Raw genomic sequence first — 17681 nt, forward strand, 5'->3', positions numbered from 1 at the left:
CCATAGTTTCCCAAAGTGAAGCGTTCCTTCCATGCCTGCCGTTCAAAATGACATCCAACAGAGGAGGGGGATTAAAATAGCTTGGTGTCTCTGTGGGCTTCGCTAAACTTTTCAGTCAGTCAAGTTTGGTGAATAAATGGATGGTGTGAGCTCTGACAGCGAATGGCTTGGAATCTGGGCCATTGGTCTAAATTTGAGGGAGCCTCCAACACAACCAGCCCCCATCCAGTTCATTCTATCAGGGCTCCTCTCTCTCTCTCTCTCTCTCTGTCTCTCTCTCTGTGTCTCTCTCTCTTTCTCTCTCTCTCTCTCTATGTCTGTCTCTGTCTCTCTCTCTCTCTCTGTCTCTCTCTGTGTCTCTCTCTCTCTTTCTCTCTCTCTCTCTCTATGTCTGTCTCTGTCTCTCTGTCTCTCTCTCCCTCTGTCTCTCTCTCTGTGTCTCTCTCTCTCTCTCTATCTCTCTCTGTGTCTCTCTCTCTCTGTCTCTCTCTCTTTCTCTCTCTCTCTCTATGTCTGTCTCTGTCTCTCTGTCTCTCTCTCTCTCTCTCTCTCTGTCTCTCTCTCTCTATCTGTCTCTGTCTCTCTCTCTCTCTCTCTCATGTATTATGTAGGTCATAAACTGACATCTTTGGAAAAATCAACCCCTTAGAAATCCGATATTTTCCACACCTTATGTAAACATAGATACCGTTCAACAAACACCAATCATTCAGAACGGATGTTTTTGAGGATTTATGTTACTTTTTATTGAAAAAGACTCAACAAAATTGTCACAGACATAATAATAATATTATTATCAACAACTGCAATATTAATACGTATCTACAATATAATTCACAAAATAAAAAAATCTGTACAACTTCTGGTTTGTGCAGGACATTATAGGAAGACTCTGATAGAAAAATAGACTCAAAAGAAGAAGGAACATAGAAGGGAAGAATGAAACGGGACGTACCAGTGGCTGACCTGGCATCCCCGTATGACAACCCAATATACACTAACCTGGCATCCCCTTATGACAACCCAATACACACTAACCTGGCATCCCTTATGACAACCCAATACACACTAACCTGGCATCCCTGCATGACAACCCAATACACACTAACCTGGCATCCCGTATGACAACCCAATACACACTAACCTGGCATCCCCGCATGACAACCCAATACACACTAACCTGGCATCCCCGCATGACAACCCAATACACACTAACCTGGCATCCCCGCATGACAACCCAATACACACTAACCTGGCATCCCCGCATGACAACCCAATACACAATAACCTGGCATCCCCGTATGACAACCCAATACACACTAACTTGGCATCCCCGTATGACAACCCAATACACACAAACTCTGGCATCCCCATATGACAACCCAATACACACAAACTCTGGCATCCCCGTATGACAACCCAATACACACAAACTCTGGCATCCCCGTATGACAACCCAATACACACAAACTCTGTGTGTCAGACCTCCATGGACATTCTCTTATATATCATCTGATACACATTTTCTTATGAAGAATTTGCTAACAATAAAAATACAACATTTGTATTTGTCTATGTTAACGACATAGGCAATAAAAAGTGACACTTTTGAGCAAGTTGCAAACAATTTCAACAATAAACGTACATTCGGAGTAGAATTTGTGCATGTCTACGGTAACAAATTGTGAAGATTCGTTAGGCCTACTGTATATAGCCAGAATAAAAGCTCCATATTTTTGTACGACTATAGCTCTTTAGTGCGTGTGCATTAGTGTGTACATTTGTGTGCCTGTATGTGTGTCTGTCTGTTCAGCTTTTGTGTGCCGCACTGTCTGTGTCTGAAAGATAAGAGAACTTGTCCGCCTCGTTCTCTATGCACCATGCCTTAAAGCAATGTGACAACACAAAGTGCTGGTCCTTTCAGAAGTGACAAAACAACAGCTTTGCTCCCTCTTCACAAGACCCAGCACACCCTATTCTTCCCAGACCTCGGGCAACAGCACTGAACATTGTGGGAGGTAACCCCTCTGCCTAAGGAGACTAATCACACACAGCAAAGTAACAAGGTTTGTAATGTCCCCAGTTAGACAAGGCCAAAACACTGATCTAAATACACAGTAGTAGTCGACATTATATGATAACAGATGGTTTCAAATCAACAACAAAAAAAAAAGAACAGACGAAGGTTTTATGTACATTTGGCTTTACGCAAAAACGGAATAAATAAAAGGTTTCTCGTGTCAGTGTCATGGAATTGGAGGGGGGTTCTCTTGAAGAGGAAAGTGCACTGTAGCTTTGGATAACTGATAACACTGATAGAATCAGGTCTTTCTACATGGTTTTCAATGAAATAAAAACCTCCACGTTTTTACTGTTATTCAGAATGGATACTTTTAATAGACAAACAATACATTTTGACTCCTACGTTTCATTCTAACCATATGTACACATGTAACTTAGCAGCACTTTATTACCTACATTCATCTGCACACTCCCTTCCAGCTTTCTAGCTCAGGGTGTCTGGATCCTGAGGGGTCTGGCCTGACACACAAGCCCAGGCTGACATACAGAAGGAGACAGAGATGATGTCAAAAAAGATGGGAACCAAGTGTTCTAATCCAATTCATTCGTCCATAGATGCGGTACAGGAGTCAATGGAACCCAGATGTGTTGGTGAGAGTCTACCCTTTCCACAGTGGGGTCATATTAGTTTGTAGCCCAAACGGTTCGGACACTACCGATAGAAATTGGCACATCTGCGTTACTGACTTCAGACAAGTCCCATGGGGATTATGGGGGTTGTAGAGCAAAACGGAGATCACCATTGTGTTTCCATAGAACGGTCACATTAGTTCGTAGGTCAAACCGTTCGGATGCTACAGCCGGTTTCCTGAAAAGACCCATTTTCCGTCTTACTAAAAATGTATCTCTAGTTTAAAGTGACAGATTTTGATGTGGTTTTGTTTATTATGTAATCGCTGCCAATGGTGATTCTGAAATGTATTGACTCAGGGTGTGAATACTTGTAAATTAGATATTTATTTATTTTATTTTCAATAAATTAGCAGACATTTCTAAAAACAAGTTTCACTTTGTCATTTTGAGGTATGGTGTGTAAGGGAAAGGGGAAGGGGATACCTAGTAGATGTCATTTTGAGGTATGGTGTGTAAGGGAAAGGGGAAGGGGATACCTAGTAGATGTCATTTTGAGGTATGGTGTGTAAGGGAAAGGGGAAGGGGATACCTAGTAGATGTCATTTTGAGGTATGGTGTGTAAGGGAAAGGGGAAGGGGATACCTAGTAGATGTCATTTTGAGGTATGGTGTGTAAGGGAAAGGGGAAGGGGATACCTAGTAGATGTCATTTTGAGGTATGGTGTGTAAGGAAAGGGAAATCGGGATAGTAGATGGGTGAGAAAAAACATATATTTAATCAATTTCGAATTCAGGCTGTAACACAACAAAATGAGAAATAAGTCAAGGGGTATGAATACTTTCTGAAGGCACTGTACACATAAAATATTGCCTTAATGTAGGCACATTTTGCTGGGGGGCAATGAGGAGACTCGGGAGCTTTCCCCCGCGGCTCTTTCCCCACGGCTCTTTCCCCCATGCATTTCCATGGCAATTCCATTGTTTTGGTCCAGTTCAATTGACCTATTTAACACATCTATTCAGTGGGAGTTCCGTTGAATGAAATCACTGTCTTATCCTTCTTCATCTCATCCTAGGTCAGAGTTTTACCTAAGTAGGGATTGCTAGCTCATGTGTGGTAGCCTGATTTTAAAATGGGGTCATGAGAGAAACTGAAATTAAATTAACTAAATCGCGCTTGGTTCATAGAACCGGGGTTAGGTCAGTAACCTCCGTTTGGTGCTAGATGCGGCTGTAATAAGCAGAGCGGTGTGTGTTTTCTTCCTACAAATGAGGCTCTATCTTTTTAAACGTTGAAGCTACACAATATTATGACCCCGTCACTGAGAGATAAGACACTCAGGAGCACATCCTGTATGTGTCTTCTGTTTCCTTCTGACCAAAATCAGCGCAGGACTCATGACGACAAGACCAGGCACTAAATCAGACTGGGTGAAAAGAACATCTTCAATGAAATGTTCTTTTCTACACAGAAGATCATACAGAATTATTGCCTGATGATCTTCTGAACTTCCCAATATCTTTATGATGCATTTCAGTCACTTCAAACTATACTGCCTTCAAAAGTACTGTCAGACTGATTTGTAATAGACTGTCATAGCCCAAATTTAAAAAGTAAACATTGGCCTCTGATTACATCACCTTTTTCACATGGTGGGGTTGTGGGCCAAAATATCAAAATGGGGTCGTGGGCCAAAAAGGTTTGGGAACCCCTGTACTAGACATCCCTGGACCGTTGAGATGTATCTTCCTGCTGGTTTATATGACACCTCTTGCACTGTGAGCTGTTTTAAAGCCCAATCTCAAGTGATGGCTCATGTTACTGAGACTTGAGTTAAGGCTCACGTTGCAAAAGATGCTATAAATATGTAGGATCTTAATTTGACCACTCTGTTGCCGCTGAAAATATTACTGCGCTGGAGGAACGCAGATGAGCTTGGCGATTTATATACATTCACTGAAAACCCACACTAACATATTATCAGTATTGCACTTTTCATGTAGCCTAACTTTGGCCAGCTAATAGCCTAACCACTGATCAAGCAACATTACATTGGCGAAAAAGACTAAATGCTCAAATCTGGTTGCTGCAGGATTATTTTGCTGAGACAATACCGGTCAAATTAAGATCCTACATCTGTACTAAGACAACAAGAAGATTGACTGAAGCATAATGTACAGTACCACACTAATATGAGCTATGCAGCGCTAGATACACACATGCACAGATGCACGCCACACACACACACACGCACAGATGCACGCCACACACACACACACACGCACACACACACACACGCACACACACACACACGCGCACACACACACACACACACACCATAGATGGGGGTTGTTTTCATGGAGGAAGACTACCTGTTGGAAAACTGTGGCCAAATTAGTGGTATTACATGTAATCTTCAAAGATTATTTTCAAAGGGTGAAAAATTAAATATCCTTTTGGTACAGAGATTAAGCTGTGTATCATTTTAGATTGTCAAACTGTGCAACAGTAAAATGAAACAAATAACTACATGCTGTAGCTACATCTCTTGAAATCTAACTGACACAATCTTTTACACAAAAATGATCTCTTCCCTTTGTTCTGGATAACATACATTTCCTATATTTCCACAGCTATTTGGAAAGTTGAGAACACAATAGGATAGGCTGGTTGATTGGGAATACAACACTCCTTCCCTCCTACGAACACTATCCCTCTCCAGCCACCCTTAATTAGTCCAAGTAAACAACACTAAGCTAATTCACTAAGCTAATTCAAAATATCGGGGCAGCTCATATTTACAAAATATGCAAATAGAAACATCTCTTTGGTTGTTGCGTTTACAGCGATTAAACTGTAGCAAACTGTAGTATACTGTAGAATACTGCACTCCACACTGTAGTATCCCTCGATCATGTAGTGCAAGGATCATAAACTAGATTCAGCTGCGGACTAATTTTTTCTTGAGCAGGTAGTCGGGGGGGCCAGGAACATAATTACAAATCATTTGCAGATTGGTCGCAAGATGCACCAAAAATGTATAATATTTGACTAAAACAGAACAATTTCAAACTTTGCTTATATTTGTATAAGATCACATATCTATTACGCGTGGGAATAGTTGGCAACAGATTTCCCAAATAAAAATAACTTGTAACTGATTTCCTGGTGTTTTTACAGTCTTTTATGTCCAACAATGAAAATGATAAATAATGAAAACTTGGGGGGGCCAAATAAATTCGGCCTGAGGGCCACTAATTGGGGAACCCTGATTTAGTGCATACTATATACTTGTTTGAATACAGTAGAATACTACAGTACACTTTGTATTGGTATCCAAATATGCATTTGCATATGTCCTGCACATTCCCTTCCCCCACACCCCAATTTGTGCCACAGACAGATAACAAAAGAGAATAAAACCAAAATACTATAGTAAATACTATACTGTATACTACAGTAATGTCTGCAAAACACTACAGTAAAAACTACAGTATACTACAGTAATGTCTGCAAAACACTACAAAACACTACAGTATACTACAAACTGCAAAAACACTATAGTAAAAACTACAGTATACAGTAATGTCTGCAAAAACACTATAGTAAATACTACAGTAATGTCTGCAAAACACTACAGTAAAAACTACAGTGTACTACAGTAATGTCTGCAAAAACACTATAGTAAATACTACAGGAATGTCTGCAAAAACACTATAGTAAATACTACAGTATAATACAGTAATGTTTAGAAAAACGCTATAGTAAATACTACAGTATACTAGAGTAATGTCTGCAAAAACACTACAGAAAATACTACAGTATACTACAGACAGATCCACAAAAACACTACAGTAAATACTATAGTATATAAATATAGTAATACTTCTAAAGTATAGGTATATATCATTTTTTCGTGTGGAGTGTCTCAATGTGACAACTTTCCAATGTTCTCTTGCAACTTTCAAAGGCTCACGCACGCACGCACGCACGCACGCACGCACGCACGCACGCACGCACGCACGCACGCACGCACGCACGCACGCACGCACGCACGCACGCACGCACGCACGCACGCACGCACGCACGCACGCACACACACACACACACACACACACACACACACACACACACACACACACTGTATAAAATGCTACCTAACCCGTCTCATTCCTATAGTGCCACGGGCCAGAAGAGCCATCAACTCCTCTCAGTCAATCTACCATCGCTTCCCACCAGATGAGGGACTTGTGTAAAGAGAATAAATAATATTGCATCATTTTCTCTGGTCTGTTAATTCTGTATTCGCTTGTGCCTGAGTGTCTTCCTCAGAAAATGACACTCACCTCACAGTCAAGCCATCCTGCAGTAGTACAGACAGCCGTTAGGAGCAAAGGTCAAACCTATCATAATAGTATTTCATGTAGTATTTCCCCTAACATCTCTGCAGTCATATTTCTGATTCTCGTCTTAGAGGCCTTGCTTCTGAAGGCATCGTCAGACTCCTGGTATCCTGATTGTGTTCAGAATGTACAGAGACTGTGTCTGTGTTTGTCTCCTCCAGTGTTGCGTTCTCAATGCCGTTCTCAATAGCACCCTGATCCTCCATTTTTACCTCCTCCTTCTCCTCCCCATCCTCCTCTTTCTCCTCGTCAAACGTCTCCTCCATCTCCACTTTTTCAAGGGCCACCTCGTTCTCGTAACAGAAGGAGTTGGAGCAAGAGACCAGTGACTTCTTCTCAGCCAGGTCCCTGGCACTACACTGGGGCGTGTTGCTCACCTCGTAGGTTTTCTCGAAGCGCGAGTAGTCCACCTTGTAGTAGTTATTCTCCTCGAACAGGACTGGCTCGAAGCGGTGGCCCCAGAGAACCTCGCTGGCCACGTAGGAGCTGCGGCACTGGGTGGTCATGGCCGTGGCTTCCACCATACCTTCCAGGATCACCACCATCTCAAACTGGGACGTTTCCAGCTCCTGTTTGCTCATCTCATACAAGGGGCTGTCCTCGTCGATCTCATGGACAATAGTGATGGGTGACACCAGGAAGACGCGGTCGACGCCGCTGTCGAAGCCCACGTCAATGTCCATCTGGTCCAGGGGGATATACTCGCCTTCGGCCGTGGTTCGCGACCTGAGGAGGTGGGCGCGCACGTGGGCCTCCACCAGGTGGCTCTTGCGCAGGTTCCCCACGCGCCACATCAGGCACAGCTTGCTGTCCCGCATGGCCACCGTAGCGTAGTGGCTGAAGATTAGCGTCTCGTTCCTCTTCTTGGGCTTGGCCATCTTAGCCATGACGGCGCCAATGATGAAGGCGTCAATGATGCAGCCGAAGATGCTCTGGAAGACCACCATGAAGACGGCCACGGGACACTCCTCGGTGACGTAGCGGTAGCCGTAGCCAATGGTGGTCTGTGTCTCCACGGAGAAGAGGAAGGCGGCGGTGAAGCTGTTGACGTTAGACACGCACATCTGCGTCTCGTTCTCCAGGTCGCCGTAGGAGAGCGCTACCAGCCAGAAGACGAAGCCGAAGAAGAGCCAGGAGAGGAGGAAGGACAGGCAGAAGATGATCAACATCCAGCGCCAGCGGATGTCCACACAGGTGGTGAACAGGTCGGCAAGGTAACGCTGGCCCTTCTCGCTCATGTTGATGAACTGCACGTTGCAGTGGCCGTCCTTCTGGACGAAGCGGCTCACAGCCTGCTGCTGCGCCGCGTGAACCTTGGCCACCGTGCCGTTGGCGTAGCCGTTGGGCACGGCGGCGATGGCGGCTAGCTTCATGCCGTCTTCCTCGGAGGAGACAATGCTGTAGCGGTGGCTTCGCACGCTCCCCATGGCTTCCCCCTGGGAGGAGGAGCAGCTGGGCCCAACCGCTGCTTCTGCTCTGGAAAACAGTCTGAGTTTTTGGTAGAAGCGTTGGAGAAACAGTTTTGAACGCTCGCGGGGACCCACTAAGACAGGAAATGTGGAGTTTAGGACTTTTGGGTCCTAGGGAGTTGGATGGGGAAAAGCTGCCCCTGCTGCTGTTGCACCTGGGCTTCTCCAGAGGAGAGCCGTGCTGGCGAGGGGCCTGCTCAGTCCTCCTCTCTTATGGGTGTCTCGGACCTCATCAGTGAAGTGGCCTGAGGAAAGGACAAGCAAAAAGAAAAGTCTGTGTTAAGACTAATTGGTGGAACCACAAGGAAAGATCAGCGGCGTTCAACCTATTGTCTAAATGATGCATTCAACACTCAAATGTGCACCACAACTTGACCATTCACACGGAAGTAAATACATTCTACTGTACATTTTAGAATATTTAAGTAAATGTTGGGCTCAGGGATTGTAGACATGACAGACATTTTTTATTCCAGTTCTGTATCAGCTGACAAGATAACAGATCCTCTCAGCTCTGCTTAGTGCTGGTATTAATTAGGCTAGACCAGCCAATTGAAAGTCACATTACAGATCAGGTTCATGTTAATCAAACAAGTCATTGGAGCACAAAGGAACCACTATGTGTGTCCATCACAGGAGGTTGGTGGCACCTGAATTGGGGAGGACGGGCTCATGGCAATGACCAGGGTGGAATCAGTGGAATGGTATCAAATACATCAAACACATTGTTTCCATGGTTTCCAGGTGTTTGATGCCATTCCATTGGCTCTGTTCCAGACATTATTATAAGCCTTCTCCTGTGGTGTTCATGTATGTGGGTTTCTGCAAAAAATATCAGTGATCATACCTTTTCCCAACATCTTTTACTTGATATTTTTCCCCAATTGTTTATTTACATAGTGCTAATGTCCAATGCTTGTCCCCCACTGTAACAGTTAAGTAGACATATTTTAGTCCATATTTTCTGTGGGATCTTTCAATGATCTACTAGGAGAATAGAATAACACCTGTTCAGCTTCTTCTTCTACTCTTAACTCAACAACTTCTACAACGTAATCATGTAATCAGGTTTAAAGGGCCAGCCTGTAAACAAGCTCTATACAGGATGGTCTCTTTTAAAGCAACAATAACCTTGCAGTGCATGCAACAGAGCAACAAGGACAACTGAACTAGAAAACCCAGTAACTATCGACTGCATCTGTGTGGCCTGAGAGAGCCATTAGAATGCACCACAGGGTATGAATTATTGTCTGCCGGCTTACTTCCACCCTAATGCCAAAACAACTAACAGTGATTTGAACCACTGTCACAGAGAGAAGGTCAAGATGTCATTTGGATGAAGTCCCGTGTGAGAGGCAGTCGGTTGTACACTATGGTTATTTTGGTTGGCCCTTGCGGGTTGAAAATACACATTTGTGTCTCGTTATGAAGTGTGATCTGTCTTGTCCAATATTGATAGTGAATGCGTGTCCACACTCTCAAATTCCCTTGGCGTAAACGCTGGTATTTAGAGTAGGCTATTACCAATTGATGTACACTAAGTAGGCCTTTTGATTGTAAAAGATAAAAGCTCTAAAGTAGAGGAAATCAGTGTGTATAATTTAATTCATTTAATTATCCCTTGAAAATATTGCACTCTTCACTGAATGTGACTTTGAAAACGCACAGAGGTGCGTCCTAGACAACAGGGAACTCTGGGAAATAAACAAGCATCCAATTTGGAATTCCAAGTCGGGAAACTCAGGCATCTTTCTAGAACTCAGACTTTCCGACATGAAGATCACTGACATCATGATTTTTTCCCCCAGAGTTCCCAGTTGTCTTGAAAGCTCCATCTCATCCAAGGCCCTCATCTCTGTTTTACTCATCCAGTGATGTCACTGTCAGGTTGACTAGGAATAAAACTAGTGTTGATTTGCATGATGCATTATTGGGAGTATGGTTCCCTCCGGAGACTGGGGTTTAGTCCCCAACTCCACCTCCCAAACTATCCCTCCCACCTTCTGCATCCCCTTTTAATTCCATATACAATACTCTCCTTCAACAACAAAAAGTCATTCAACAAGTATTTAGTTTAAATGGACAAAGTCCTACTTCAAATGTAATGTATCATGATGAATCCATCATGTTTGTGGTGAACACACAAGACAGCTGAACTCTTGAGATACCACTAGATCAGTGAAACACCTGGAATAAAACTACAAAATAAAAATAACTTGGATCTATTTTTACATGTGCATTTCATGAGGTTATCGGTGAATATTTCATGTAGCGACGTATGACCCGTAGGCCAGGCCTACTATCCTGAGAGAGATAGAGTGTTTTGACTTGACAACGAAACATAACTTGACAACGAAACAGGCTGGTTCACTGTGAATGAGCTTCCTATGGGACGTCCTAATCTTCTCCAGCAAACTAACTACACCCACCACACACCACACATTACAATTAACAGGCCAGATCAGACCGCAACCACCTCATAATCACTATGCTTCTGTAACAGTATAACTTTAGACCGTTCCTCGCCCATACCCGGCGCGAACCAGGGACTCTGCACACATCAACAACTGACACCCACGAAGCATCGTTATACCCATCGCTCCACAAAGCCGCGGCCCTTGCAGAGCAAAGGGAACCACTACTTCAAGGTCTCAGAGCAAGTGACGTCACCGATTGAAACGCTATTTAGCGCGCACCACCGCTAACTAAGCTAGCCGTTTCACATCTGTTACACTTCCTTGCTATCTAACAAGTAATTTGGCCCCACTGACCATCTACCAATACCTGCGTTTGTACCACAACACCAACACCACTAAATACATTCAAGGCTAAAACAAGCGTAATGATGAAAGGATAAACCAATGGAAAGATATCCTGTATACACACTGACATAATATGACAGACCAAGAACATGAACGTCAGACACCGGCAGAGACGCTGGCTACAGTGTCAAACTGAGACTGTCTACTGAGTCCAGAAAGTCAGGGACAACAAATAAGACTGGGCTGGAAATCAACAAACAGCACGCCTCAGTTACGCCCAATCTGTTTCCTCAAATAAAATCTGTCATTGTGAAGTCCATTCATTAGATTCCACATCAACCCTTATCTAACCAGGTCATCAGAGTGTGACTGTGTGCACTGAGCTTAGCTGCACCACACAGACTGCAACTGTTTATTTTGCCTGCGTGCAATTAGGACCAGCTGAGACAGATGGAAACTGGTTACATAAACCTGCTCCTTTAAAAAAATATATATTATTGCAAAGAATAGATCAATAATGTCTATCCAATATTCAGCAGCACTGCAGCACCATTCATTATGGAATTACCTGCTACTATGGGATGTCAGGGTTGACAGTTGGCTTTAATTCATTGTTTTGAATCAGGGTTGTCAGAATTAACATTATGTTTGAGAGAAATATTTTTCCTAGTCTAACTTTAAATTCGGATCATAATCAAATAAGTGTAGCTTAATATATTTAGGTAGGCTAGGCCGACTGTCATAATTCATGCATAGGTCTATTACGGCCAATTGATTAATCAAATACAGAAACACACTATAAGAAACAGCGATGAATAAACACTGTTCAATTAATTATATATATATTTATTTATTTATTTTCTGAAGCAATGGGTGTAGGCTACTGGGCATAATCATATCAACCTGGGCTGGCCTACAGGCTCCTTTTTCTCTGCGTGACAGGTGGAAGGAAGAAAGTCACGGTTTATGTTTCGTTGTCAAGTCAAAACACTTTCCAACTGATAAGGAGCATTACCTCGGCTATTCATTGGATATGAGTAGCTTAAATTAAACATACTTGAATCTCGCTGACGCATCGATACCCACACAACTAGTAGCCTATAACCCACAGAATACTTAACTCCCTAACTCTCTGAAGTATATCGAAAAAAGTGCTTGTTGAACACTATACATATGAGACAGCCTCATCAAAGACAGTAAAACTGAAATAAATAATATTTTTGCATGAACACTGTCTGGGCCTCTTTGGTTATATTTTAGATGATCACTCTTTGTAGAAATAAAGTAGGGTATGTCCGGTTCAATTTATAGGCTAACATTATACAGAAGACTCGTTATTCACGGTTGCACCGTTATTCCCACGTAGACTACACCGTTAGAACGAAGTAACGGGACATTGTTTACCTGTTGATCTTTCGAGAGCAAATCAGCGGTAATTTATTCTAATACATTCCATGCATCCAGGTAGGTTTTTGCGTTAATATCCATATTTGGGTTCCACCATTCATATGTGATATCCGGATAGACATCGTAATTACTGCCATCAACCTCTTCAGCTGAAGAAGATACTTTGCTTTGCACGGGCGGACTTTGAAAACACATGTGCCTATCCCCGCCCTGTCGTTGTAGTCGACCAATAGAAAGCTACAGCGCTTGTTTGACTCCAGCATCAAATAGTTCATCATGTTCAAAGCCCATGCGCGCACACGATAATAATAATAGACTGATAAAAGGGCTATTAAAAATAATACTACAATTTTGTCATAATAATAAAAAATATATACTTTATTTTAATCAACCTTACACTAAGTAATCCGTTTATTAGGTCATCTCATATACTTTTTTTTTTGAGTATAGTTGTCTACAGTACAGCACACACACACACACACTGAACACAAGGTGGTGATATAGAGGTACTGGCGCAGTCGTCAGTGATAACGAACAGCTCTGTGATTTAACCCGTGTAGAATGTGATGCAGTATAGTTGTCTACAGTACAGCACACACACACACACTGAACACAAGGTGGTGATATAGAGGTACTGGCGCAGTCGTCAGTGATAACGAACAGCTCTGTGATTTAACCCGTGTAGAATGTGATGCAGTATAGTTGTCTACAGTACAGCACACACACACACACTGAACACAAGGTGGTGATATAGAGGTACTGACGCAGTCGTCAGTGATAACGAACAGCTCTGTGATTTAACCCCAGTGTAGAATGTGATGCAGTATAGTTGTCTACAGTACAGCACACACACACACACACACACACACACACACACACACACACACACACACACACACACACACACACACACACACACACACACTGAACACAAGGTGGTGATATACAGGTACTGACGCAGTCGTCAGTGATAACGAACAGCTCTGGGATTTAACCCCAGTGTAGAATGTGATGCAGTATAGTTGTCTACAGTACAGCACACACACACACACACACACTGAACACAAGGTGGTGATATAGAGGTACTGACGCAGTCGTCAGTGATAACGAACAGCTCTGTGATTTAACCCCAGTGTAGAATGTGATGCAGTATAGTTGTCTACAGTACAGCACACACACACACACACACACACACACACACACACACACTGAACACAAGGTGGTGATATAGAGGTACTGACGCAGTCGTCAGTGATAACGAACAGCTCTGTGATTTAACCCCAGTGTAGAATGTGATGCAGTATAGTTGTCTACAGTACAGCACACACACACACACACACACACACACACACACACACACACACACACACTGAACACAAGGTGGTGATATAGAGGTACTGACGCAGTCGTCAGTGATAACGAACAGCTCTGTGATTTAACCCCAGTGTAGAATGTGATGCAGTATAGTTGTCTACAGTACAGCACACACACACACACACACACTGAACACAAGGTGGTGATATAGAGGTACTGACGCAGTCGTCAGTGATAACGAACAGCTCTGTGATTTAACCCCAGTGTAGAATGTGATGCAGTATAGTTGTCTACAGTACACACACACACACACACACACACACTGAACACAAGGTGGTGATATAGAGGTACTGACACAGTCGTCAGTGATAACGAACAGCTCTGTGATTTAACCCCAGTGTAGAATGTGATGCAGTATAGTTGTCTACAGTACAGCACACACACACACACACACTGAACACACACACACACACTGAACACAAGGTGGTGATATAGAGGTACTGACGCAGTCGTCAGTGATAACGAACAGCTCTGTGATTTAACCCCAGTGTAGAATGTGATGCAGTATAGTTGTCTACAGTACAGCACACACACACACACACACTGAACACAAGGTGGTGATATAGAGGTACTGACGCAGTCGTCAGTGATAACGAACAGCTCTGTGATTTAACCCCAGTGTAGAATGTGATGCAGTATAGTTGTCTACAGTACAGCACACACACACACACACACACTGAACACAAGGTGGTGATATAGAGGTACTGACACAGTCGTCAGTGATAACGAACAGCTCTGTGATTTAACCCCAGTGTAGAATGTGATGCAGTATAGTTGTCACAGTACAGCACACACACACACACACACACACACACACACACACACACTGAACACAAGGTGGTGATATAGAGGTACTGACACAGTCGTCAGTGATAACGAACAGCTCTGTGATTTAACAGTGTAGAATGAACAGCTCTGTGATTTAACCCCAGTGTAGAATGTGATGCAGTATAGTTGTCTACAGTACAGCACACACACACACACACACTGAACACAAGGTGGTGATATAGAGGTACTGACGCAGTCGTCAGTGATAACGAACAGCTCTGTGATTTAACCCCAGTGTAGAATGAACAGCTCTGTGATTTAACCCCAGTGTAGAATGTGATGCAGTATAGTTGTCTACAGTACAGCACACACACACACACACACACTGAACACACACACACACACTGAACACAAGGTGGTGATATAGAGGTACTGACACAGTCGTCAGTGATAACGAACAGCTCTGTGATTTAACCCCAGTGTAGAATGAACAGCTCTGTGATTTAACCCCAGTGTAGAATGTGATGCAGTATAGTTGTCTACAGTACAGCACACACACACACACACACACTGAACACAAGGTGGTGATATAGAGGTACTGACGCAGTCGTCAGTGATAACGAACAGCTCTGTGATTTAACCCCAGTGTAGAATGTGATGCAGTATAGTTGTCTACAGTACAGCACACACACACACACACACACACACACACACACACACACACACTGAACACAAGGTGGTGATATAGAGGTACTGACGCAGTCGTCAGTGATAACGAACAGCTCTGTGATTTAACCCGTGTAGAATGTGATGCAGTATAGTTGTCTACAGTACAGCACACACACACACACTGAACACAAGGTGGTGATATAGAGGTACTGGCGCAGTCGTCAGTGATAACGAACAGCTCTGTGATTTAACCCCGTGTAGAATGTGATGCAGTATAGTTGTCTACAGTACAGCACACACACACACACACACTGAACACAAGGTGGTGATATAGAGGTACTGACGCAGTCGTCAGTGATAACGAACAGCTCTGTGATTTAACCCCAGTGTAGAATGTGATGCAGTATAGTTGTCTACAGTACAGCACACACACACACACACACACACACACACACACACACACACACACACACACACACACACACACACACACACACACACTGAACACAAGGTGGTGATACAGGTACTGACGCAGTCGTCAGTGATAACGAACAGCTCTGTGATTTAACCCCAGTGTAGAATGTGATGCAGTATAGTTGTCTACAGTACAGCACACACACACACACACACACTGAACACAAGGTGGTGATATAGAGGTACTGACGCAGTCGTCAGTGATAACGAACAGCTCTGTGATTTAACCCCAGTGTAGAATGTGATGCAGTATAGTTGTCTACAGTACAGCACACACACACACACACACACACACACACACACACTGAACACAAGGTGGTGATATAGAGGTACTGACGCAGTCGTCAGTGATAACGAACAGCTCTGTGATTTAACCCCAGTGTAGAATGTGATGCAGTATAGTTGTCTACAGTACAGCACACACACACACACACACACACACACACACACACACACACACACACTGAACACAAGGTGGTGATATAGAGGTACTGACGCAGTCGTCAGTGATAACGAACAGCTCTGTGATTTAACCCCAGTGTAGAATGTGATGCAGTATAGTTGTCTACAGTACAGCACACACACACACACAACATACACACACACTGAACACAAGGTGGTGATATAGAGGTACTGACGCAGTCGTCAGTGATAACGAACAGCTCTGTGATTTAACCCCAGTGTAGAATGTGATGCAGTATAGTTGTCTACAGTACACACACACACACACACACACACACTGAACACAAGGTGGTGATATAGAGGTACTGACACAGTCGTCAGTGATAACGAACAGCTCTGTGATTTAACCCCAGTGTAGAATGTGATGCAGTATAGTTGTCTACAGTACAGCACACACACACACACACACACACACACACACACACACACACTGAACACAAGGTGGTGATATAGAGGTACTGACGCAGTCGTCAGTGATAACGAACAGCTCTGTGATTTAACCCCAGTGTAGAATGTGATGCAGTATAGTTGTCTACAGTACAGCACACACACACACACACACACACTGAACACAAGGTGGTGATATAGAGGTACTGACGCAGTCGTCAGTGATAACGAACAGCTCTGTGATTTAACCCCAGTGTAGAATGTGATGCAGTATAGTTGTCTACAGTACAGCACACACACACACACACACTGAACACAAGGTGGTGATATAGAGGTACTGACACAGTCGTCAGTGATAACGAACAGCTCTGTGATTTAACCCCAGTGTAGAATGTGATGCAGTATAGTTGTCTACAGTACAGCACACACACACACACACACACTGAACACACACACACACTGAACACAAGGTGGTGATATAGAGGTACTGACACAGTCGTCAGTGATAACGAACAGCTCTGTGATTTAACCCCAGTGTAGAATGAACAGCTCTGTGATTTAACCCCAGTGTAGAATGTGATGCAGTATAGTTGTCTACAGTACAGCACACACACACACACACACACTGAACACAAGGTGGTGATATAGAGTGTACTGACGCTCAGTCGATTTCAGTGATAACGAACAGCTCTGTGATTTAACCCCAGTGTAGAATGAACAGCTCTGTGATTTAACCCCAGTGTAGAATGTGATGCAGTATAGTTGTCTACAGTACAGCAACACACACACACACACACTGTAGAACACACACACACACTGAACACAAGGTGTGATATAGAGGTACTGACACA

The 17681-nt window shown here is 43.4% G+C and overlaps 1 protein-coding gene across 1 annotated transcript; it reads right to left on the bottom strand.

The window, feature by feature from the left end:
- Positions 1–7093: 7093 nt before the first annotated feature.
- LOC121845449 (inward rectifier potassium channel 2-like) lies at positions 7094–12872 on the bottom strand. The gene is made up of 2 exons (XM_042316859.1): positions 12694–12872; positions 7094–8772 (listed from the first exon to the last, which is right to left on the bottom strand). The coding sequence occupies exon 2, from the start codon at positions 8483–8485 to the stop codon at positions 7106–7108; it is 1380 nt and encodes a 459-aa protein (XP_042172793.1). The 5' UTR covers positions 8486–8772; positions 12694–12872; the 3' UTR covers positions 7094–7105.
- Positions 12873–17681: the final 4809 nt, after the last annotated feature.

The sequence above is a fragment of the Oncorhynchus tshawytscha genome, unplaced genomic scaffold (assembly GCF_018296145.1).
Source record: "Oncorhynchus tshawytscha isolate Ot180627B unplaced genomic scaffold, Otsh_v2.0 Un_contig_3505_pilon_pilon, whole genome shotgun sequence".
Classification (NCBI taxonomy): domain Eukaryota; kingdom Metazoa; phylum Chordata; class Actinopteri; order Salmoniformes; family Salmonidae; genus Oncorhynchus; species Oncorhynchus tshawytscha.